General features: G+C 40.9%; 1 protein-coding gene across 1 annotated transcript in view; it reads right to left on the bottom strand.

Moving 5' to 3' along the window:
- The window catches only part of LOC127287527 (MATH and LRR domain-containing protein PFE0570w-like), a 37,317-nt gene that overhangs the window by 8,504 nt on the left and 5,034 nt on the right, over nucleotides 1-23,779 (bottom strand). The window contains exons 6-7 of the mRNA XM_051314518.1: nucleotides 21,329-21,554; nucleotides 20,861-20,983 (exon numbers count right to left, since the gene is read on the bottom strand). Of these exons, the coding sequence (XP_051170475.1) occupies nucleotides 20,861-20,983; nucleotides 21,329-21,554 (349 nt within the window). The remainder of the gene's footprint in view (nucleotides 1-20,860; nucleotides 20,984-21,328; nucleotides 21,555-23,779) is intronic.

A 23,779-nucleotide genomic window follows, 5' to 3' on the forward strand; every position in this document is an offset into this window, starting at 1 on the left:
GGCCATTTAAGGGTACTTTACTGATGACGTGGGGCAAGTTACCCCAAAACGACCGCTTTCCGCACCCTCTGGGGGGTTCTAGTGTACGTATCTTTTAGTCTAATGGTTAGGAGAAGCCATTATAACCAAAAAAATTGAAAAGTTGGGCCATTTAAGGGTACTTTACTGATGACGTGGGGCAAGTTACCCCAAAACGACCGCTTTCCGCACCCTCTGGGGGGTTCTAGTGTACGTATCTTTTAGTCTAATGGTTAGGAGAAGCCATTTTAACCAAAAAAATTGAAAAGTTGGGCCATTTAAGGGTACTTTTTTATGACGTGGGGCAAGTTACCCCAAAACGAACGCTTTCCGCACCCTCTGGGGGGTTCTAGTGTACGTATCTTTTAGTCTTATGGTTAGGAGCAGCCATTTTAACCAAAAAAATTGAAATGTTGGGACATTTAAGGGTACCTTTTTATGACGTGGGGCAAGTTGCCCCAAAACGAACGCTTTCCGCACCCTCTGGGTGGTTCTAGTGTACGTATCTTTTAGTCTTATGGTTAGGAGAAGCCATTTTAACCAAAAAAATTGAAAAGTTGGGCCATTTAAGGGTACTTTACTGATGACGTGGGGCAAGTTACCCCAAAACGACCGCTTTCCGCACCCTCTGGGGGGTTCTAGTGTACGTATCTTTTAGTCTAATGGTTAGGAGAAGCCATTATAACCAAAAAAATTGAAAAGTTGGGCCATTTAAGGGTACTTTTTTATGACGTGGGGCAAGTTACCCCAAAACGAACGCTTTCCGCACCCTCTGGGGGGTTCTAGTGTACGTATCTTTTAGTCTTATGGTTAGGAGAAGCCATTTTAACCAAAAAAATTGAAAAGTTGGGCCATTTAAGGGTACTTTACTGATGACGTGGGGCAAGTTACCCCAAAACGACCGCTTTCCGCACCCTCTGGGGGGTTCTAGTGTACATATCCTTTAGTCTTATGGTTAGGAGAAGCCATTTTAACCAAAAAAATTGAAAAGTTGGGCTATATAAGGGTACTTTTCTGATGACGTGGGGCAAGTTGCCCCAAAACGACCGCTTTCCGCACCCTCTGGGGGGTTCTAGTGTACGTATCTTTTAGTCTAATGGTTAGGAGAAGCCATTTTAACCAAAAAAATTGAAAAGTTGGGCCATTTAAGGGTACTTTTTTATGACGTGGGGCAAGTTACCCCAAAACGAACGCTTTCCGCACCCTCTGGGGGGTTCTAGTGTACGTATCTTTTAGTCTTATGGTTAGGAGAAGCCATTTTAACCAAAAAAATTGAAATGTTGGGACATTTAAGGGTACCTTTTTATGACGTGGGGCAAGTTGCCCCAAAACGAACGCTTTCCGCACCCTCTGGGTGGTTCTAGTGTACGTATCTTTTAGTCTTATGGTTAGGAGAAGCCATTTTAACCAAAAAAATTGAAAAGTTGGGCCATTTAAGGGTACTTTACTGATGACGTGGGGCAAGTTACCCCAAAACGACCGCTTTCCGCACCCTCTGGGGGGTTCTAGTGTACGTATCTTTTAGTCTTATGGTTAGGAGAAGCCATTTTAACCAAAAAAATTGAAAAGTTGGGCCATTTAAGGGTACTTTACTGATGACGTGGGGCAAGTTGCCCCAAAACGAACGCTTTCCGCACCCTCTGGGTGGTTCTAGTGTACGTATCTTTTAGTCTTATGGTTAGGAGAAGCCATTTTAACCAAAAAAATTGAAAAGTTGGGCCATTTAAGGGTACTTTACTGATGACGTGGGGCAATTTACCCCAAAACGACCGCTTTCCGCACCCTCTGGGGGGTTCTAGTGTACATATCCTTTAGTCTTATGGTTAGAAGCCATTTTAACCAAAAAATTTGAAAAGTTGGGCTATATAAGGGTACTTTTCTGATGACGTGGGGCAAGTTGCCCCAAAACGACGCTTTCCGCACCCTCTGGGTGGTTCTAGTGTACGTATCTTTTAGTCTTATGGTTAGGAGAAGCCATTTTAACCAAAAAAATTGAAAAGTTGGGCCATTTAAGGGTACTTTTTTATGACGTGGGGAAAGTTGCCCCAAAACGAACGCTTTCCGCACCCTCTGGGGGGTTCTAGTGTACGTATCTTTTAGTCTTATGGTTAGGAGAAGCCATTTTAACCAAAAAAATTGAAAAGTTGGGCCATTTAAGGGTACTTTTTTATGACGTGGGGCAAGTTGCCCCAAAACGAACGCTTTCCGCACCCTCTGGGGGGTTCTAGTGTACGTATCTTTTAGTCTTATGGTTAGGAGAAGCCATTTTAACCAAAAAAATTGAAAAGTTGGGCCATTTAAGGGTACTTTACTGATGACGTGGGGCAAGTTACCCCAAAACGACCGCTTTCCGCACCCTCTGGGGGCTTCTAGTGTACGTATCTTTTAGTCTTATGGTTAGGAGAAGCCATTTTAACCAAAAAAATTGAAAAGTTGGGCCATTTAAGGGTACTTTACTGATGACGTGGGGCAAGTTACCCCAAAACGACCGCTTTCCGCACCCTCTGGGGGGTTCTAGTGTACGTATCTTTTAGTCTTATGGTTAGGAGAAGCCATTTTAACCAAAAAAATTGAAAAGTTGGGCCATTTAAGGGTACTTTACTGATGACGTGGGGCAAGTTACCCCAAAACGACCGCTTTCCGCACCCTCTGGGGGGTTCTAGTGTACGTATCTTTTAGTCTAATGGTTAGGAGAAGCCATTTTAACCAAAAAAATTGAAAAGTTGGGCCATTTAAGGGTACTTTTTTATGACGTGGGGCAAGTTACCCCAAAACGAACGCTTTCCGCACCCTCTGGGGGGTTCTAGTGTACGTATCTTTTAGTCTTATGGTTAGGAGAAGCCATTTTAACCAAAAAAATTGAAATGTTGGGACATTTAAGGGTACCTTTTTATGACGTGGGGCAAGTTGCCCCAAAACGAACGCTTTCCGCACCCTCTGGGTGGTTCTAGTGTACGTATCTTTTAGTCTTATGGTTAGGAGAAGCCATTTTAACCAAAAAAATTGAAAAGTTGGGCCATTTAAGGGTACTTTACTGATGACGTGGGGCAAGTTACCCCAAAACGACCGCTTTCCGCACCCTCTGGGGGGTTCTAGTGTACGTATCTTTTAGTCTTATGGTTAGGAGAAGCCATTTTAACCAAAAAAATTGAAAAGTTGGGCCATTTAAGGGTACTTTACTGATGACGTGGGGCAAGTTACCCCAAAACGACCGCTTTCCGCACCCTCTGGGGGGTTCTAGTGTACGTATCTTTTAGTCTAATGGTTAGGAGAAGCCATTTTAACCAAAAAAATTGAAAAGTTGGGCCATTTAAGGGTACTTTTTTATGACGTGGGGCAAGTTACCCCAAAACGAACGCTTTCCGCACCCTCTGGGGGGTTCTAGTGTACGTATCTTTTAGTCTTATGGTTAGGAGAAGCCATTTTAACCAAAAAAATTGAAATGTTGGGACATTTAAGGGTACCTTTTTATGACGTGGGGCAAGTTGCCCCAAAACGAACGCTTTCCGCACCCTCTGGGTGGTTCTAGTGTACGTATCTTTTAGTCTTATGGTTAGGAGAAGCCATTTTAACCAAAAAAATTGAAAAGTTGGGCCATTTAAGGGTACTTTACTGATGACGTGGGGCAAGTTACCCCAAAACGACCGCTTTCCGCACCCTCTGGGGGGTTCTAGTGTACGTATCTTTTAGTCTTATGGTTAGGAGAAGCCATTTTAACCAAAAAAATTGAAAAGTTGGGCCATTTAAGGGTACTTTACTGATGACGTGGGGCAAGTTGCCCCAAAACGAACGCTTTCCGCACCCTCTGGGTGGTTCTAGTGTACGTATCTTTTAGTCTTATGGTTAGGAGAAGCCATTTTAACCAAAAAAATTGAAAAGTTGGGCCATTTAAGGGTACTTTACTGATGACGTGGGGCAAGTTGCCCCAAAACGAACGCTTTCCGCACCCTCTGGGTGGTTCTAGTGTACGTATCTTTTAGTCTTATGGTTAGGAGAAGCCATTTTAACCAAAAAAATTGAAAAGTTGGGCCATTTAAGGGTACTTTACTGATGACGTGGGGCAAGTTACCCCAAAACGACCGCTTTCCGCACCCTCTGGGGGGTTCTAGTGTACATATCCTTTAGTCTTATGGTTAGAAGCCATTTTAACCAAAAAATTTGAAAAGTTGGGCTATATAAGGGTACTTTTCTGATGACGTGGGGCAAGTTGCCCCAAAACGACGCTTTCCGCACCCTCTGGGTGGTTCTAGTGTACGTATCTTTTAGTCTTATGGTTAGGAGAAGCCATTTTAACCAAAAAAATTGAAAAGTTGGGCCATTTAAGGGTACTTTTTTATGACGTGGGGAAAGTTGCCCCAAAACGAACGCTTTCCGCACCCTCTGGGGGGTTCTAGTGTACGTATCTTTTAGTCTTATGGTTAGGAGAAGCCATTTTAACCAAAAAAATTGAAAAGTTGGGCCATTTAAGGGTACTTTTTTATGACGTGGGGCAAGTTGCCCCAAAACGAACGCTTTCCGCACCCTCTGGGTGGTTCTAGTGTACGTATCTTTTAGTCTTATGGTTAGGAGAAGCCATTTTAACCAAAAAAATTGAAAAGTTGGGCCATTTAAGGGTACTTTACTGATGACGTGGGGCAAGTTACCCCAAAACGACCGCTTTCCGCACCCTCTGGGGGGTTCTAGTGTACGTATCTTTTAGTCTTATGGTTAGGAGAAGCCATTTTAACCAAACAAATTGAAAAGTTGGGCCATTTAAGGGTACTTTACTGATGACGTGGGGCAAGTTACCCCAAAACGACCGCTTTCCGCACCCTCTGGGGGCTTCTAGTGTACGTATCTTTTAGTCTTATGGTTAGGAGAAGCCATTTTAACCAAAAAAATTGAAAAGTTGGGCCATTTAAGGGTACTTTACTGATGACGTGGGGCAAGTTACCCCAAAACGACCGCTTTCCGCACCCTCTGGGGGGTTCTAGTGTACGTATCTTTTAGTCTTATGGTTAGGAGAAGCCATTTTAACCAAAAAAATTGAAAAGTTGGGCCATTTAAGGGTACTTTACTGATGACGTGGGGCAAGTTACCCCAAAACGACCGCTTTCCGCACCCTCTGGGGGGTTCTAGTGTACGTATCTTTTAGTCTAATGGTTAGGAGAAGCCATTTTAACCAAAAAAATTGAAAAGTTGGGCCATTTAAGGGTACTTTTTTATGACGTGGGGCAAGTTACCCCAAAACGAACGCTTTCCGCACCCTCTGGGGGGTTCTAGTGTACGTATCTTTTAGTCTTATGGTTAGGAGCAGCCATTTTAACCAAAAAAATTGAAATGTTGGGACATTTAAGGGTACCTTTTTATGACGTGGGGCAAGTTGCCCCAAAACGAACGCTTTCCGCACCCTCTGGGTGGTTCTAGTGTACGTATCTTTTAGTCTTATGGTTAGGAGAAGCCATTTTAACCAAAAAAATTGAAAAGTTGGGCCATTTAAGGGTACTTTACTGATGACGTGGGGCAAGTTACCCCAAAACGACCGCTTTCCGCACCCTCTGGGGGGTTCTAGTGTACGTATCTTTTAGTCTAATGGTTAGGAGAAGCCATTATAACCAAAAAAATTGAAAAGTTGGGCCATTTAAGGGTACTTTACTGATGACGTGGGGCAAGTTACCCCAAAACGACCGCTTTCCGCACCCTCTGGGGGGTTCTAGTGTACGTATCTTTTAGTCTAATGGTTAGGAGAAGCCATTTTAACCAAAAAAATTGAAAAGTTGGGCCATTTAAGGGTACTTTTTTATGACGTGGGGCAAGTTACCCCAAAACGAACGCTTTCCGCACCCTCTGGGGGGTTCTAGTGTACGTATCTTTTAGTCTTATGGTTAGGAGCAGCCATTTTAACCAAAAAAATTGAAATGTTGGGACATTTAAGGGTACCTTTTTATGACGTGGGGCAAGTTGCCCCAAAACGAACGCTTTCCGCACCCTCTGGGTGGTTCTAGTGTACGTATCTTTTAGTCTTATGGTTAGGAGAAGCCATTTTAACCAAAAAAATTGAAAAGTTGGGCCATTTAAGGGTACTTTACTGATGACGTGGGGCAAGTTACCCCAAAACGACCGCTTTCCGCACCCTCTGGGGGGTTCTAGTGTACGTATCTTTTAGTCTAATGGTTAGGAGAAGCCATTATAACCAAAAAAATTGAAAAGTTGGGCCATTTAAGGGTACTTTTTTATGACGTGGGGCAAGTTACCCCAAAACGAACGCTTTCCGCACCCTCTGGGGGGTTCTAGTGTACGTATCTTTTAGTCTTATGGTTAGGAGAAGCCATTTTAACCAAAAAAATTGAAAAGTTGGGCCATTTAAGGGTACTTTACTGATGACGTGGGGCAAGTTACCCCAAAACGACCGCTTTCCGCACCCTCTGGGGGGTTCTAGTGTACATATCCTTTAGTCTTATGGTTAGGAGAAGCCATTTTAACCAAAAAAATTGAAAAGTTGGGCTATATAAGGGTACTTTTCTGATGACGTGGGGCAAGTTGCCCCAAAACGACCGCTTTCCGCACCCTCTGGGGGGTTCTAGTGTACGTATCTTTTAGTCTAATGGTTAGGAGAAGCCATTTTAACCAAAAAAATTGAAAAGTTGGGCCATTTAAGGGTACTTTTTTATGACGTGGGGCAAGTTACCCCAAAACGAACGCTTTCCGCACCCTCTGGGGGGTTCTAGTGTACGTATCTTTTAGTCTTATGGTTAGGAGAAGCCATTTTAACCAAAAAAATTGAAATGTTGGGACATTTAAGGGTACCTTTTTATGACGTGGGGCAAGTTGCCCCAAAACGAACGCTTTCCGCACCCTCTGGGTGGTTCTAGTGTACGTATCTTTTAGTCTTATGGTTAGGAGAAGCCATTTTAACCAAAAAAATTGAAAAGTTGGGCCATTTAAGGGTACTTTACTGATGACGTGGGGCAAGTTACCCCAAAACGACCGCTTTCCGCACCCTCTGGGGGGTTCTAGTGTACGTATCTTTTAGTCTTATGGTTAGGAGAAGCCATTTTAACCAAAAAAATTGAAAAGTTGGGCCATTTAAGGGTACTTTACTGATGACGTGGGGCAAGTTGCCCCAAAACGAACGCTTTCCGCACCCTCTGGGTGGTTCTAGTGTACGTATCTTTTAGTCTTATGGTTAGGAGAAGCCATTTTAACCAAAAAAATTGAAAAGTTGGGCCATTTAAGGGTACTTTACTGATGACGTGGGGCAATTTACCCCAAAACGACCGCTTTCCGCACCCTCTGGGGGGTTCTAGTGTACATATCCTTTAGTCTTATGGTTAGAAGCCATTTTAACCAAAAAATTTGAAAAGTTGGGCTATATAAGGGTACTTTTCTGATGACGTGGGGCAAGTTGCCCCAAAACGACGCTTTCCGCACCCTCTGGGTGGTTCTAGTGTACGTATCTTTTAGTCTTATGGTTAGGAGAAGCCATTTTAACCAAAAAAATTGAAAAGTTGGGCCATTTAAGGGTACTTTTTTATGACGTGGGGAAAGTTGCCCCAAAACGAACGCTTTCCGCACCCTCTGGGGGGTTCTAGTGTACGTATCTTTTAGTCTTATGGTTAGGAGAAGCCATTTTAACCAAAAAAATTGAAAAGTTGGGCCATTTAAGGGTACTTTTTTATGACGTGGGGCAAGTTGCCCCAAAACGAACGCTTTCCGCACCCTCTGGGGGGTTCTAGTGTACGTATCTTTTAGTCTTATGGTTAGGAGAAGCCATTTTAACCAAAAAAATTGAAAAGTTGGGCCATTTAAGGGTACTTTACTGATGACGTGGGGCAAGTTACCCCAAAACGACCGCTTTCCGCACCCTCTGGGGGCTTCTAGTGTACGTATCTTTTAGTCTTATGGTTAGGAGAAGCCATTTTAACCAAAAAAATTGAAAAGTTGGGCCATTTAAGGGTACTTTACTGATGACGTGGGGCAAGTTACCCCAAAACGACCGCTTTCCGCACCCTCTGGGGGGTTCTAGTGTACGTATCTTTTAGTCTTATGGTTAGGAGAAGCCATTTTAACCAAAAAAATTGAAAAGTTGGGCCATTTAAGGGTACTTTACTGATGACGTGGGGCAAGTTACCCCAAAACGACCGCTTTCCGCACCCTCTGGGGGGTTCTAGTGTACGTATCTTTTAGTCTAATGGTTAGGAGAAGCCATTTTAACCAAAAAAATTGAAAAGTTGGGCCATTTAAGGGTACTTTTTTATGACGTGGGGCAAGTTACCCCAAAACGAACGCTTTCCGCACCCTCTGGGGGGTTCTAGTGTACGTATCTTTTAGTCTTATGGTTAGGAGAAGCCATTTTAACCAAAAAAATTGAAATGTTGGGACATTTAAGGGTACCTTTTTATGACGTGGGGCAAGTTGCCCCAAAACGAACGCTTTCCGCACCCTCTGGGTGGTTCTAGTGTACGTATCTTTTAGTCTTATGGTTAGGAGAAGCCATTTTAACCAAAAAAATTGAAAAGTTGGGCCATTTAAGGGTACTTTACTGATGACGTGGGGCAAGTTACCCCAAAACGACCGCTTTCCGCACCCTCTGGGGGGTTCTAGTGTACGTATCTTTTAGTCTTATGGTTAGGAGAAGCCATTTTAACCAAAAAAATTGAAAAGTTGGGCCATTTAAGGGTACTTTACTGATGACGTGGGGCAAGTTACCCCAAAACGACCGCTTTCCGCACCCTCTGGGGGGTTCTAGTGTACGTATCTTTTAGTCTAATGGTTAGGAGAAGCCATTTTAACCAAAAAAATTGAAAAGTTGGGCCATTTAAGGGTACTTTTTTATGACGTGGGGCAAGTTACCCCAAAACGAACGCTTTCCGCACCCTCTGGGGGGTTCTAGTGTACGTATCTTTTAGTCTTATGGTTAGGAGAAGCCATTTTAACCAAAAAAATTGAAATGTTGGGACATTTAAGGGTACCTTTTTATGACGTGGGGCAAGTTGCCCCAAAACGAACGCTTTCCGCACCCTCTGGGTGGTTCTAGTGTACGTATCTTTTAGTCTTATGGTTAGGAGAAGCCATTTTAACCAAAAAAATTGAAAAGTTGGGCCATTTAAGGGTACTTTACTGATGACGTGGGGCAAGTTACCCCAAAACGACCGCTTTCCGCACCCTCTGGGGGGTTCTAGTGTACGTATCTTTTAGTCTTATGGTTAGGAGAAGCCATTTTAACCAAAAAAATTGAAAAGTTGGGCCATTTAAGGGTACTTTACTGATGACGTGGGGCAAGTTGCCCCAAAACGAACGCTTTCCGCACCCTCTGGGTGGTTCTAGTGTACGTATCTTTTAGTCTTATGGTTAGGAGAAGCCATTTTAACCAAAAAAATTGAAAAGTTGGGCCATTTAAGGGTACTTTACTGATGACGTGGGGCAAGTTGCCCCAAAACGAACGCTTTCCGCACCCTCTGGGTGGTTCTAGTGTACGTATCTTTTAGTCTTATGGTTAGGAGAAGCCATTTTAACCAAAAAAATTGAAAAGTTGGGCCATTTAAGGGTACTTTACTGATGACGTGGGGCAAGTTACCCCAAAACGACCGCTTTCCGCACCCTCTGGGGGGTTCTAGTGTACATATCCTTTAGTCTTATGGTTAGAAGCCATTTTAACCAAAAAATTTGAAAAGTTGGGCTATATAAGGGTACTTTTCTGATGACGTGGGGCAAGTTGCCCCAAAACGACGCTTTCCGCACCCTCTGGGTGGTTCTAGTGTACGTATCTTTTAGTCTTATGGTTAGGAGAAGCCATTTTAACCAAAAAAATTGAAAAGTTGGGCCATTTAAGGGTACTTTTTTATGACGTGGGGAAAGTTGCCCCAAAACGAACGCTTTCCGCACCCTCTGGGGGGTTCTAGTGTACGTATCTTTTAGTCTTATGGTTAGGAGAAGCCATTTTAACCAAAAAAATTGAAAAGTTGGGCCATTTAAGGGTACTTTTTTATGACGTGGGGCAAGTTGCCCCAAAACGAACGCTTTCCGCACCCTCTGGGTGGTTCTAGTGTACGTATCTTTTAGTCTTATGGTTAGGAGAAGCCATTTTAACCAAAAAAATTGAAAAGTTGGGCCATTTAAGGGTACTTTACTGATGACGTGGGGCAAGTTACCCCAAAACGACCGCTTTCCGCACCCTCTGGGGGGTTCTAGTGTACGTATCTTTTAGTCTTATGGTTAGGAGAAGCCATTTTAACCAAACAAATTGAAAAGTTGGGCCATTTAAGGGTACTTTACTGATGACGTGGGGCAAGTTACCCCAAAACGACCGCTTTCCGCACCCTCTGGGGGCTTCTAGTGTACGTATCTTTTAGTCTTATGGTTAGGAGAAGCCATTTTAACCAAAAAAATTGAAAAGTTGGGCCATTTAAGGGTACTTTACTGATGACGTGGGGCAAGTTACCCCAAAACGACCGCTTTCCGCACCCTCTGGGGGGTTCTAGTGTACGTATCTTTTAGTCTTATGGTTAGGAGAAGCCATTTTAACCAAAAAAATTGAAAAGTTGGGCCATTTAAGGGTACTTTACTGATGACGTGGGGCAAGTTACCCCAAAACGACCGCTTTCCGCACCCTCTGGGGGGTTCTAGTGTACGTATCTTTTAGTCTAATGGTTAGGAGAAGCCATTTTAACCAAAAAAATTGAAAAGTTGGGCCATTTAAGGGTACTTTTTTATGACGTGGGGCAAGTTACCCCAAAACGAACGCTTTCCGCACCCTCTGGGGGGTTCTAGTGTACGTATCTTTTAGTCTTATGGTTAGGAGCAGCCATTTTAACCAAAAAAATTGAAATGTTGGGACATTTAAGGGTACCTTTTTATGACGTGGGGCAAGTTGCCCCAAAACGAACGCTTTCCGCACCCTCTGGGTGGTTCTAGTGTACGTATCTTTTAGTCTTATGGTTAGGAGAAGCCATTTTAACCAAAAAAATTGAAAAGTTGGGCCATTTAAGGGTACTTTACTGATGACGTGGGGCAAGTTACCCCAAAACGACCGCTTTCCGCACCCTCTGGGGGGTTCTAGTGTACGTATCTTTTAGTCTAATGGTTAGGAGAAGCCATTATAACCAAAAAAATTGAAAAGTTGGGCCATTTAAGGGTACTTTACTGATGACGTGGGGCAAGTTACCCCAAAACGACCGCTTTCCGCACCCTCTGGGGGGTTCTAGTGTACGTATCTTTTAGTCTAATGGTTAGGAGAAGCCATTTTAACCAAAAAAATTGAAAAGTTGGGCCATTTAAGGGTACTTTTTTATGACGTGGGGCAAGTTACCCCAAAACGAACGCTTTCCGCACCCTCTGGGGGGTTCTAGTGTACGTATCTTTTAGTCTTATGGTTAGGAGCAGCCATTTTAACCAAAAAAATTGAAATGTTGGGACATTTAAGGGTACCTTTTTATGACGTGGGGCAAGTTGCCCCAAAACGAACGCTTTCCGCACCCTCTGGGTGGTTCTAGTGTACGTATCTTTTAGTCTTATGGTTAGGAGAAGCCATTTTAACCAAAAAAATTGAAAAGTTGGGCCATTTAAGGGTACTTTACTGATGACGTGGGGCAAGTTACCCCAAAACGACCGCTTTCCGCACCCTCTGGGGGGTTCTAGTGTACGTATCTTTTAGTCTAATGGTTAGGAGAAGCCATTATAACCAAAAAAATTGAAAAGTTGGGCCATTTAAGGGTACTTTTTTATGACGTGGGGCAAGTTACCCCAAAACGAACGCTTTCCGCACCCTCTGGGGGGTTCTAGTGTACGTATCTTTTAGTCTTATGGTTAGGAGAAGCCATTTTAACCAAAAAAATTGAAAAGTTGGGCCATTTAAGGGTACTTTACTGATGACGTGGGGCAAGTTACCCCAAAACGACCGCTTTCCGCACCCTCTGGGGGGTTCTAGTGTACATATCCTTTAGTCTTATGGTTAGGAGAAGCCATTTTAACCAAAAAAATTGAAAAGTTGGGCTATATAAGGGTACTTTTCTGATGACGTGGGGCAAGTTGCCCCAAAACGACCGCTTTCCGCACCCTCTGGGGGGTTCTAGTGTACGTATCTTTTAGTCTAATGGTTAGGAGAAGCCATTTTAACCAAAAAAATTGAAAAGTTGGGCCATTTAAGGGTACTTTTTTATGACGTGGGGCAAGTTACCCCAAAACGAACGCTTTCCGCACCCTCTGGGGGGTTCTAGTGTACGTATCTTTTAGTCTTATGGTTAGGAGAAGCCATTTTAACCAAAAAAATTGAAATGTTGGGACATTTAAGGGTACCTTTTTATGACGTGGGGCAAGTTGCCCCAAAACGAACGCTTTCCGCACCCTCTGGGTGGTTCTAGTGTACGTATCTTTTAGTCTTATGGTTAGGAGAAGCCATTTTAACCAAAAAAATTGAAAAGTTGGGCCATTTAAGGGTACTTTACTGATGACGTGGGGCAAGTTACCCCAAAACGACCGCTTTCCGCACCCTCTGGGGGGTTCTAGTGTACGTATCTTTTAGTCTTATGGTTAGGAGAAGCCATTTTAACCAAAAAAATTGAAAAGTTGGGCCATTTAAGGGTACTTTACTGATGACGTGGGGCAAGTTGCCCCAAAACGAACGCTTTCCGCACCCTCTGGGTGGTTCTAGTGTACGTATCTTTTAGTCTTATGGTTAGGAGAAGCCATTTTAACCAAAAAAATTGAAAAGTTGGGCCATTTAAGGGTACTTTACTGATGACGTGGGGCAATTTACCCCAAAACGACCGCTTTCCGCACCCTCTGGGGGGTTCTAGTGTACATATCCTTTAGTCTTATGGTTAGAAGCCATTTTAACCAAAAAATTTGAAAAGTTGGGCTATATAAGGGTACTTTTCTGATGACGTGGGGCAAGTTGCCCCAAAACGACGCTTTCCGCACCCTCTGGGTGGTTCTAGTGTACGTATCTTTTAGTCTTATGGTTAGGAGAAGCCATTTTAACCAAAAAAATTGAAAAGTTGGGCCATTTAAGGGTACTTTTTTATGACGTGGGGAAAGTTGCCCCAAAACGAACGCTTTCCGCACCCTCTGGGGGGTTCTAGTGTACGTATCTTTTAGTCTTATGGTTAGGAGAAGCCATTTTAACCAAAAAAATTGAAAAGTTGGGCCATTTAAGGGTACTTTTTTATGACGTGGGGCAAGTTGCCCCAAAACGAACGCTTTCCGCACCCTCTGGGGGGTTCTAGTGTACGTATCTTTTAGTCTTATGGTTAGGAGAAGCCATTTTAACCAAAAAAATTGAAAAGTTGGGCCATTTAAGGGTACTTTACTGATGACGTGGGGCAAGTTACCCCAAAACGACCGCTTTCCGCACCCTCTGGGGGCTTCTAGTGTACGTATCTTTTAGTCTTATGGTTAGGAGAAGCCATTTTAACCAAAAAAATTGAAAAGTTGGGCCATTTAAGGGTACTTTACTGATGACGTGGGGCAAGTTACCCCAAAACGACCGCTTTCCGCACCCTCTGGGGGGTTCTAGTGTACGTATCTTTTAGTCTTATGGTTAGGAGAAGCCATTTTAACCAAAAAAATTGAAAAGTTGGGCCATTTAAGGGTACTTTACTGATGACGTGGGGCAAGTTACCCCAAAACGACCGCTTTCCGCACCCTCTGGGGGGTTCTAGTGTACGTATCTTTTAGTCTAATGGTTAGGAGAAGCCATTTTAACCAAAAAAATTGAAAAGTTGGGCCATTTAAGGGTACTTTTTTATGACGTGGGGCAAGTTACCCCAAAACGAACGCTTTCCGCACCCTCTGGGGGGTTCTAGTGTACGTATCTTTTAGTCTTATGGTTAGGAGAAGCCATTTTAACCAAAAAAATTGAAATGTTGGGACATTTAAGGGTACCTTTTTATGACGTGGGGCAAGTTGCCCCAAAACGAACGCTTTCCGCACCCTCTGGGTGGTTCTAGTGTACGTATCTTTTAGTCTTATGGTTAGGAGAAGCCATTTTAACCAAAAAAATTGAAAAGTTGGGCCATTTAAGGGTACTTTACTGATGACGTGGGGCAAGTTACCCCAAAACGACCGCTTTCCGCACCCTCTGGGGGGTTCTAGTGTACGTATCTTTTAGTCTTATGGTTAGGAGAAGCCATTTTAACCAAAAAAATTGAAAAGTTGGGCCATTTAAGGGTACTTTACTGATGACGTGGGGCAAGTTACCCCAAAACGACCGCTTTCCGCACCCTCTGGGGGGTTCTAGTGTACGTATCTTTTAGTCTAATGGTTAGGAGAAGCCATTTTAACCAAAAAAATTGAAAAGTTGGGCCATTTAAGGGTACTTTTTTATGACGTGGGGCAAGTTACCCCAAAACGAACGCTTTCCGCACCCTCTGGGGGGTTCTAGTGTACGTATCTTTTAGTCTTATGGTTAGGAGAAGCCATTTTAACCAAAAAAATTGAAATGTTGGGACATTTAAGGGTACCTTTTTATGACGTGGGGCAAGTTGCCCCAAAACGAACGCTTTCCGCACCCTCTGGGTGGTTCTAGTGTACGTATCTTTTAGTCTTATGGTTAGGAGAAGCCATTTTAACCAAAAAAATTGAAAAGTTGGGCCATTTAAGGGTACTTTACTGATGACGTGGGGCAAGTTACCCCAAAACGACCGCTTTCCGCACCCTCTGGGGGGTTCTAGTGTACGTATCTTTTAGTCTTATGGTTAGGAGAAGCCATTTTAACCAAAAAAATTGAAAAGTTGGGCCATTTAAGGGTACTTTACTGATGACGTGGGGCAAGTTGCCCCAAAACGAACGCTTTCCGCACCCTCTGGGTGGTTCTAGTGTACGTATCTTTTAGTCTTATGGTTAGGAGAAGCCATTTTAACCAAAAAAATTGAAAAGTTGGGCCATTTAAGGGTACTTTACTGATGACGTGGGGCAAGTTGCCCCAAAACGAACGCTTTCCGCACCCTCTGGGTGGTTCTAGTGTACGTATCTTTTAGTCTTATGGTTAGGAGAAGCCATTTTAACCAAAAAAATTGAAAAGTTGGGCCATTTAAGGGTACTTTACTGATGACGTGGGGCAAGTTACCCCAAAACGACCGCTTTCCGCACCCTCTGGGGGGTTCTAGTGTACATATCCTTTAGTCTTATGGTTAGAAGCCATTTTAACCAAAAAATTTGAAAAGTTGGGCTATATAAGGGTACTTTTCTGATGACGTGGGGCAAGTTGCCCCAAAACGACGCTTTCCGCACCCTCTGGGTGGTTCTAGTGTACGTATCTTTTAGTCTTATGGTTAGGAGAAGCCATTTTAACCAAAAAAATTGAAAAGTTGGGCCATTTAAGGGTACTTTTTTATGACGTGGGGAAAGTTGCCCCAAAACGAACGCTTTCCGCACCCTCTGGGGGGTTCTAGTGTACGTATCTTTTAGTCTTATGGTTAGGAGAAGCCATTTTAACCAAAAAAATTGAAAAGTTGGGCCATTTAAGGGTACTTTTTTATGACGTGGGGCAAGTTGCCCCAAAACGAACGCTTTCCGCACCCTCTGGGTGGTTCTAGTGTACGTATCTTTTAGTCTTATGGTTAGGAGAAGCCATTTTAACCAAAAAAATTGAAAAGTTGGGCCATTTAAGGGTACTTTACTGATGACGTGGGGCAAGTTACCCCAAAACGACCGCTTTCCGCACCCTCTGGGGGGTTCTAGTGTACGTATCTTTTAGTCTTATGGTTAGGAGAAGCCATTTTAACCAAACAAATTGAAAAGTTGGGCCATTTAAGGGTACTTTACTGATGACGTGGGGCAAGTTACCCCAAAACGACCGCTTTCCGCACCCTCTGGGGGCTTCTAGTGTACGTATCTTTTAGTCTTATGGTTAGGAGAAGCCATTTTAACCAAAAAAATTGAAAAGTTGGGCCATTTAAGGGTACTTTACTGATGACGTGGGGCAAGTTACCCCAAAACGACCGCTTTCCGCACCCTCTGGGGGGTTCTAGTGTACGTATCTTTTAGTCTTATGGTTAGGAGAAGCCATTTTAACCAAAAAAATTGAAAAGTTGGGCCATTTAAGGGTACTTTACTGATGACGTGGGGCAAGTTACCCCAAAACGACCGCTTTCCGCACCCTCTGGGGGGTTCTAGTGTACGTATCTTTTAGTCTAATGGTTAGGAGAAGCCATTTTAACCAAAAAAATTGAAAAGTTGGGCCATTTAAGGGTACTTTTTTATGACGTGGGGCAAGTTACCCCAAAACGAACGCTTTCCGCACCCTCTGGGGGGTTCTAGTGTACGTATCTTTTAGTCTTATGGTTAGGAGCAGCCATTTTAACCAAAAAAATTGAAATGTTGGGACATTTAAGGGTACCTTTTTATGACGTGGGGCAAGTTGCCCCAAAACGAACGCTTTCCGCACCCTCTGGGTGGTTCTAGTGTACGTATCTTTTAGTCTTATGGTTAGGAGAAGCCATTTTAACCAAAAAAATTGAAAAGTTGGGCCATTTAAGGGTACTTTACTGATGACGTGGGGCAAGTTACCCCAAAACGACCGCTTTCCGCACCCTCTGGGGGGTTCTAGTGTACGTATCTTTTAGTCTAATGGTTAGGAGAAGCCATTATAACCAAAAAAATTGAAAAGTTGGGCCATTTAAGGGTACTTTACTGATGACGTGGGGCAAGTTACCCCAAAACGACCGCTTTCCGCACCCTCTGGGGGGTTCTAGTGTACGTATCTTTTAGTCTAATGGTTAGGAGAAGCCATTTTAACCAAAAAAATTGAAAAGTTGGGCCATTTAAGGGTACTTTTTTATGACGTGGGGCAAGTTACCCCAAAACGAACGCTTTCCGCACCCTCTGGGGGGTTCTAGTGTACGTATCTTTTAGTCTTATGGTTAGGAGCAGCCATTTTAACCAAAAAAATTGAAATGTTGGGACATTTAAGGGTACCTTTTTATGACGTGGGGCAAGTTGCCCCAAAACGAACGCTTTCCGCACCCTCTGGGTGGTTCTAGTGTACGTATCTTTTAGTCTTATGGTTAGGAGAAGCCATTTTAACCAAAAAAATTGAAAAGTTGGGCCATTTAAGGGTACTTTACTGATGACGTGGGGCAAGTTACCCCAAAACGACCGCTTTCCGCACCCTCTGGGGGGTTCTAGTGTACGTATCTTTTAGTCTAATGGTTAGGAGAAGCCATTATAACCAAAAAAATTGAAAAGTTGGGCCATTTAAGGGTACTTTTTTATGACGTGGGGCAAGTTACCCCAAAACGAACGCTTTCCGCACCCTCTGGGGGGTTCTAGTGTACGTATCTTTTAGTCTTATGGTTAGGAGAAGCCATTTTAACCAAAAAAATTGAAAAGTTGGGCCATTTAAGGGTACTTTACTGATGACGTGGGGCAAGTTACCCCAAAACGACCGCTTTCCGCACCCTCTGGGGGGTTCTAGTGTACATATCCTTTAGTCTTATGGTTAGGAGAAGCCATTTTAACCAAAAAAATTGAAAAGTTGGGCTATATAAGGGTACTTTTCTGATGACGTGGGGCAAGTTGCCCCAAAACGACCGCTTTCCGCACCCTCTGGGGGGTTCTAGTGTACGTATCTTTTAGTCTAATGGTTAGGAGAAGCCATTTTAACCAAAAAAATTGAAAAGTTGGGCCATTTAAGGGTACTTTTTTATGACGTGGGGCAAGTTACCCCAAAACGAACGCTTTCCGCACCCTCTGGGGGGTTCTAGTGTACGTATCTTTTAGTCTTATGGTTAGGAGAAGCCATTTTAACCAAAAAAATTGAAATGTTGGGACATTTAAGGGTACCTTTTTATGACGTGGGGCAAGTTGCCCCAAAACGAACGCTTTCCGCACCCTCTGGGTGGTTCTAGTGTACGTATCTTTTAGTCTTATGGTTAGGAGAAGCCATTTTAACCAAAAAAATTGAAAAGTTGGGCCATTTAAGGGTACTTTACTGATGACGTGGGGCAAGTTACCCCAAAACGACCGCTTTCCGCACCCTCTGGGGGGTTCTAGTGTACGTATCTTTTAGTCTTATGGTTAGGAGAAGCCATTTTAACCAAAAAAATTGAAAAGTTGGGCCATTTAAGGGTACTTTACTGATGACGTGGGGCAAGTTGCCCCAAAACGAACGCTTTCCGCACCCTCTGGGTGGTTCTAGTGTACGTATCTTTTAGTCTTATGGTTAGGAGAAGCCATTTTAACCAAAAAAATTGAAAAGTTGGGCCATTTAAGGGTACTTTACTGATGACGTGGGGCAATTTACCCCAAAACGACCGCTTTCCGCACCCTCTGGGGGGTTCTTGTGTACATATCCTTTAGTCTTATGGTTAGAAGCCATTTTAACCAAAAAATTTGAAAAGTTGGGCTATATAAGGGTACTTTTCTGATGACGTGGGGCAAGTTGCCCCAAAACGACGCTTTCCGCACCCTCTGGGTGGTTCTAGTGTACGTATCTTTTAGTCTTATGGTTAGGAGAAGCCATTTTAACCAAAAAAATTGAAAAGTTGGGCCATTTAAGGGTACTTTTTTATGACGTGGGGAAAGTTGCCCCAAAACGAACGCTTTCCGCACCCTCTGGGGGGTTCTAGTGTACGTATCTTTTAGTCTTATGGTTAGGAGAAGCCATTTTAACCAAAAAAATTGAAAAGTTGGGCCATTTAAGGGTACTTTTTTATGACGTGGGGCAAGTTGCCCCAAAACGAACGCTTTCCGCACCCTCTGGGGGGTTCTAGTGTACGTATCTTTTAGTCTTATGGTTAGGAGAAGCCATTTTAACCAAAAAAATTGAAAAGTTGGGCCATTTAAGGGTACTTTACTGATGACGTGGGGCAAGTTACCCCAAAACGACCGCTTTCCGCACCCTCTGGGGGCTTCTAGTGTACGTATCTTTTAGTCTTATGGTTAGGAGAAGCCATTTTAACCAAAAAAATTGAAAAGTTGGGCCATTTAAGGGTACTTTACTGATGACGTGGGGCAAGTTACCCCAAAACGACCGCTTTCCGCACCCTCTGGGGGGTTCTAGTGTACGTATCTTTTAGTCTTATGGTTAGGAGAAGCCATTTTAACCAAAAAAATTGAAAAGTTGGGCCATTTAAGGGTACTTTACTGATGACGTGGGGCAAGTTACCCCAAAACGACCGCTTTCCGCACCCTCTGGGGGGTTCTAGTGTACGTATCTTTTAGTCTAATGGTTAGGAGAAGCCATTTTAACCAAAAAAATTGAAAAGTTGGGCCATTTAAGGGTACTTTTTTATGACGTGGGGCAAGTTACCCCAAAACGAACGCTTTCCGCACCCTCTGGGGGGTTCTAGTGTACGTATCTTTTAGTCTTATGGTTAGGAGAAGCCATTTTAACCAAAAAAATTGAAATGTTGGGACATTTAAGGGTACCTTTTTATGACGTGGGGCAAGTTGCCCCAAAACGAACGCTTTCCGCACCCTCTGGGTGGTTCTAGTGTACGTATCTTTTAGTCTTATGGTTAGGAGAAGCCATTTTAACCAAAAAAATTGAAAAGTTGGGCCATTTAAGGGTACTTTACTGATGACGTGGGGCAAGTTACCCCAAAACGACCGCTTTCCGCACCCTCTGGGGGGTTCTAGTGTACGTATCTTTTAGTCTTATGGTTAGGAGAAGCCATTTTAACCAAAAAAATTGAAAAGTTGGGCCATTTAAGGGTACTTTACTGATGACGTGGGGCAAGTTACCCCAAAACGACCGCTTTCCGCACCCTCTGGGGGGTTCTAGTGTACGTATCTTTTAGTCTAATGGTTAGGAGAAGCCATTTTAACCAAAAAAATTGAAAAGTTGGGCCATTTAAGGGTACTTTTTTATGACGTGGGGCAAGTTACCCCAAAACGAACGCTTTCCGCACCCTCTGGGGGGTTCTAGTGTACGTATCTTTTAGTCTTATGGTTAGGAGAAGCCATTTTAACCAAAAAAATTGAAATGTTGGGACATTTAAGGGTACCTTTTTATGACGTGGGGCAAGTTGCCCCAAAACGAACGCTTTCCGCACCCTCTGGGTGGTTCTAGTGTACGTATCTTTTAGTCTTATGGTTAGGAGAAGCCATTTTAACCAAAAAAATTGAAAAGTTGGGCCATTTAAGGGTACTTTACTGATGACGTGGGGCAAGTTACCCCAAAACGACCGCTTTCCGCACCCTCTGGGGGGTTCTAGTGTACGTATCTTTTAGTCTTATGGTTAGGAGAAGCCATTTTAACCAAAAAAATTGAAAAGTTGGGCCATTTAAGGGTACTTTACTGATGACGTGGGGCAAGTTGCCCCAAAACGAACGCTTTCCGCACCCTCTGGGTGGTTCTAGTGTACGTATCTTTTAGTCTTATGGTTAGGAGAAGCCATTTTAACCAAAAAATTTGAAAAGTTGGGCCATTTAAGGGTACTTTACTGATGACGTGGGGCAAGTTACCCCAAAACGAACGCTTTCCGCACCCTCTGGGGGGTTCTAGTGTACGTATCTTTTAGTCTTATGGTTAGGAGAAGCCATTTTAACCAAAAAATTGAAATGTTGGGCCATTTAAGGGTACTTTTTTATGACGTGGGGCAAGTTGCCCCCAATTTTAGGTTTATTTGGGGGTTCATGATTTATTATTTTGTTTTTGTTATAGTAAAGTGTATTTTAAGCGGTTGTTATTGCGAAAAGTTAATTTTTTACATTTTTAATTTTTCGTTTTTAAAACGTTGCGGACTTCTATCTCATCAATGATTGTTTTCTGCCCACTGGGTATTATTACAATTAAAATTTTTCTCAAAAAACACCATTATACATTAGATATTTAAGCTAAAATATGAGCTAATTTCTCTAATTAAAAAATAAAGAAAATTAAAGCAATCTGCGAAGGCTCTAAAATAAAAGAACTACTTACTATTTTTAATTCCTTTCAATTGAGAAATTTTTTTTCTAATTCTTTCATTAGCTTCTCCAGCTTCCAATTCAGCATCAATCTGGTCCATTCTCAACTCAGTTATACAAAAATGACGATAAATATCTATAATGTAAAAAGTATTTTTTTAATAACCTTTCTTAATTATTCAATTGTCCAATGTAATACTAACACTAGAGTTTTGGTTATTGTTCATTATTAGTATGATGTTACAAAAAATTATTTTAATATTGTTTTAGATTAAAGCAACAAATGTATAATCAACATTGCTGTATGATAAGCTGATTTTTGTATAAATGGAATTGTGAGAGAAAACTACGCATATTTATATTTTAATTATTTATACCAAGAAATTTTTGTTCAAATTATTTTAATTCTTGAAAAATAATTAATTAAATAAATAAAAATTTTTATCAGATGTTAAGCAGGTGAATTGACAAAATACAATACCTTTTATAGCTAAAAGTTTCTTTGGGTCCAATTTACTTTCTGGTACTTTAGTTCCTTGATTACGATTACTTCCTTTGCCAGTAATAGTGGTTTTAGCAAGAGCATCATAACCCAGAAGAGCGACAGAAATATTTCTGAACAAAACTTTTCTATTTTTCATCGAAATATTACTTATTGCAAGCGCGTAAGCATTATAAGGTAGCCATTCTCCTCGTCCGAGATGAATCTAGTAATGGAAGACAAAGTATTTACTTATAAAACTGCAGACTACAAAGTGTAAAATAAGTTCAAAAAAGGGGAATAGGGGAAATTTCGATTTAAAAAAAAGGAAATTTTAATGTAGATTTCATAGTTAGAAGTGGATTTTTTTTTTAAATTAGACTTTTATTTGTACATTGCTCAGAACTTGAAAATTGATGTTAAATTGCTTAAAAAAATATTTATGTATTTAAGGGCAGAGACCAGTGAAACTTCAACTCTTCAATATTTACGTTGTTTAGGTGCGTCAAATTTCTTTTCGTAAATTATTTAGATTGTAAATTAATGCTATAATTAAAATTAAAAAAAATTTTTTTTTGATTCTTTTCCGAAAACTTATTTTTTTAACAATTTAAATTTTTTCAAAATTCATACTATTGATTGTTCAGAATCATAAAACAAGTATATAAAATAATCAGCAATAAAATTTAATAGAAATTACGAAATTAGTTCAAATTTTTATTTTTCGAAACATTATGTAATTTTAAATAATTAATTTTTTTAGAAAAAAATTGACCACTCATAAACAACAAAAATTTATATGAGTTGAAATTTCATTGGTCTCTCTTAACATTTTTGTTATATTTTTATTAAAATTCCTAAAAAGCCGTTTTTTGAAGTTGACAAATCTTATTTTGATATTGGAATTAAATTTAAAAAATTGACATATTTAGGTTCGTAAAGAATTTAAAAAGTTAGTACTAGGATATATATTTTGTTTGGACAAATAATTTTAGTGTATTTTAATTTTTTTTATCCATTAAATAATAATTTATAAATTTTTAATGAGCTTTCATAAGTGGACGAAAGTTTATAAATAAATAATAATTATTATACTAATTTTTGAAATTGTAAAATTGTTTAAATTTTTCTTTCTTATTTTGTCACAAAACAATTATTTTTAACCGTCAACAACTTTTAACTTATTTTTCGCTAACTTCAGAGTAATTTCATTTTAATGAAACAGAAAGGTAATATAAAATTTGTCTTTAAAATTTAAATATTCTAAACATTAATTTTTCACACATCGTACCATAATGAGGAAAATTGTTAATATAATTTTGAAAATTTATTTTAAGCTGAATTTGAAATATAAAAAATAAAACAGTTTTTTACGAAGTAAAAATCCACAACGTTTATTGTCAACGATTTAAGGGGTTATACCTGCCTGAAAAATTTTTTTTTCGATTTTTTTTTTTTTTTGCTTAAAATAGACTATAACATTCCTAGATTAATAATCAATGACGTCCTTGCACGAAAACAACTTGGAAATGTTGTTAAAATTATTTTTTCTGGAGCATTTCGGAAGCGCCATAATGCATAATTTTAATTTTTCCGAAAAAAAATGCTCGACGGAGCATAACTTCAGTGAGAAAGGAGCTGGAAGAGACAAATACGGCCACTGAGGGACAATTATATGGTGCTGGGATAGCAGAGTGAAGGTAAAAAAAATTTATTAACCAAATGCATGAGATTATTAAAAATTATAGTGTTGTGAAACTTCAAACGCGTTTTTCTCGAAACCATATTTTACAAATCGGCGAGCAGTAGAACTCGAAGAGTTATTGTCCGATTGAGCTAAAAATTTAACTGTAGCTTCTTAGTTAAATTATCTAGTGAAGTACACACGATTTTTAAAATTGATGAAGAGAATTTTTTTTTATAAACAATTAAAATCGATTTTTTTGGGTCAAAAATGCGATTTATTTTTATAATTCTCACAATTCTACAAAAAAAATTCTAAAATTATGATCATGTGTACTTCACTAGATAATCTTATGTAGTTTATGAAAAAAAATTTTTTGTGCTTCTAGATGACGATCCAGGGGACTTCAACTGCTCGCCGCGGAGGACTGCAAAAATACATTGCACTTTTTATGCAACCATACAGCCGACAATTTGTAAAATAAATTCGTAATAAAATTTTTTCTCATTATTTAAAAGTTGCTTAATTAAGTGGTATATTAGTTGCCAACGATTATTTAAAACTGTATTCACGAAAAAGTCTTTAAAAACATCCTTTTTTTAAGCCTCGAAACAGGTATAACCCCTTAAAACAATTAATCTTTCTATAACAATTTCTTCTTAATTTTTGCATAACGAATAATTAAGATTGTTTTTGATTTTGATTATCGACTGATAATCCCACCATGAGAGTTCGGAGATTCAATTTTTTCAAAAATTCTAAATAAA

Source organism: Leptopilina boulardi, unplaced genomic scaffold, assembly GCF_019393585.1.
Source record: "Leptopilina boulardi isolate dan_hultmark-lab unplaced genomic scaffold, ZJU_Lbou_2.1 LbouV2_371, whole genome shotgun sequence".
NCBI lineage: Eukaryota > Metazoa > Arthropoda > Insecta > Hymenoptera > Figitidae > Leptopilina > Leptopilina boulardi.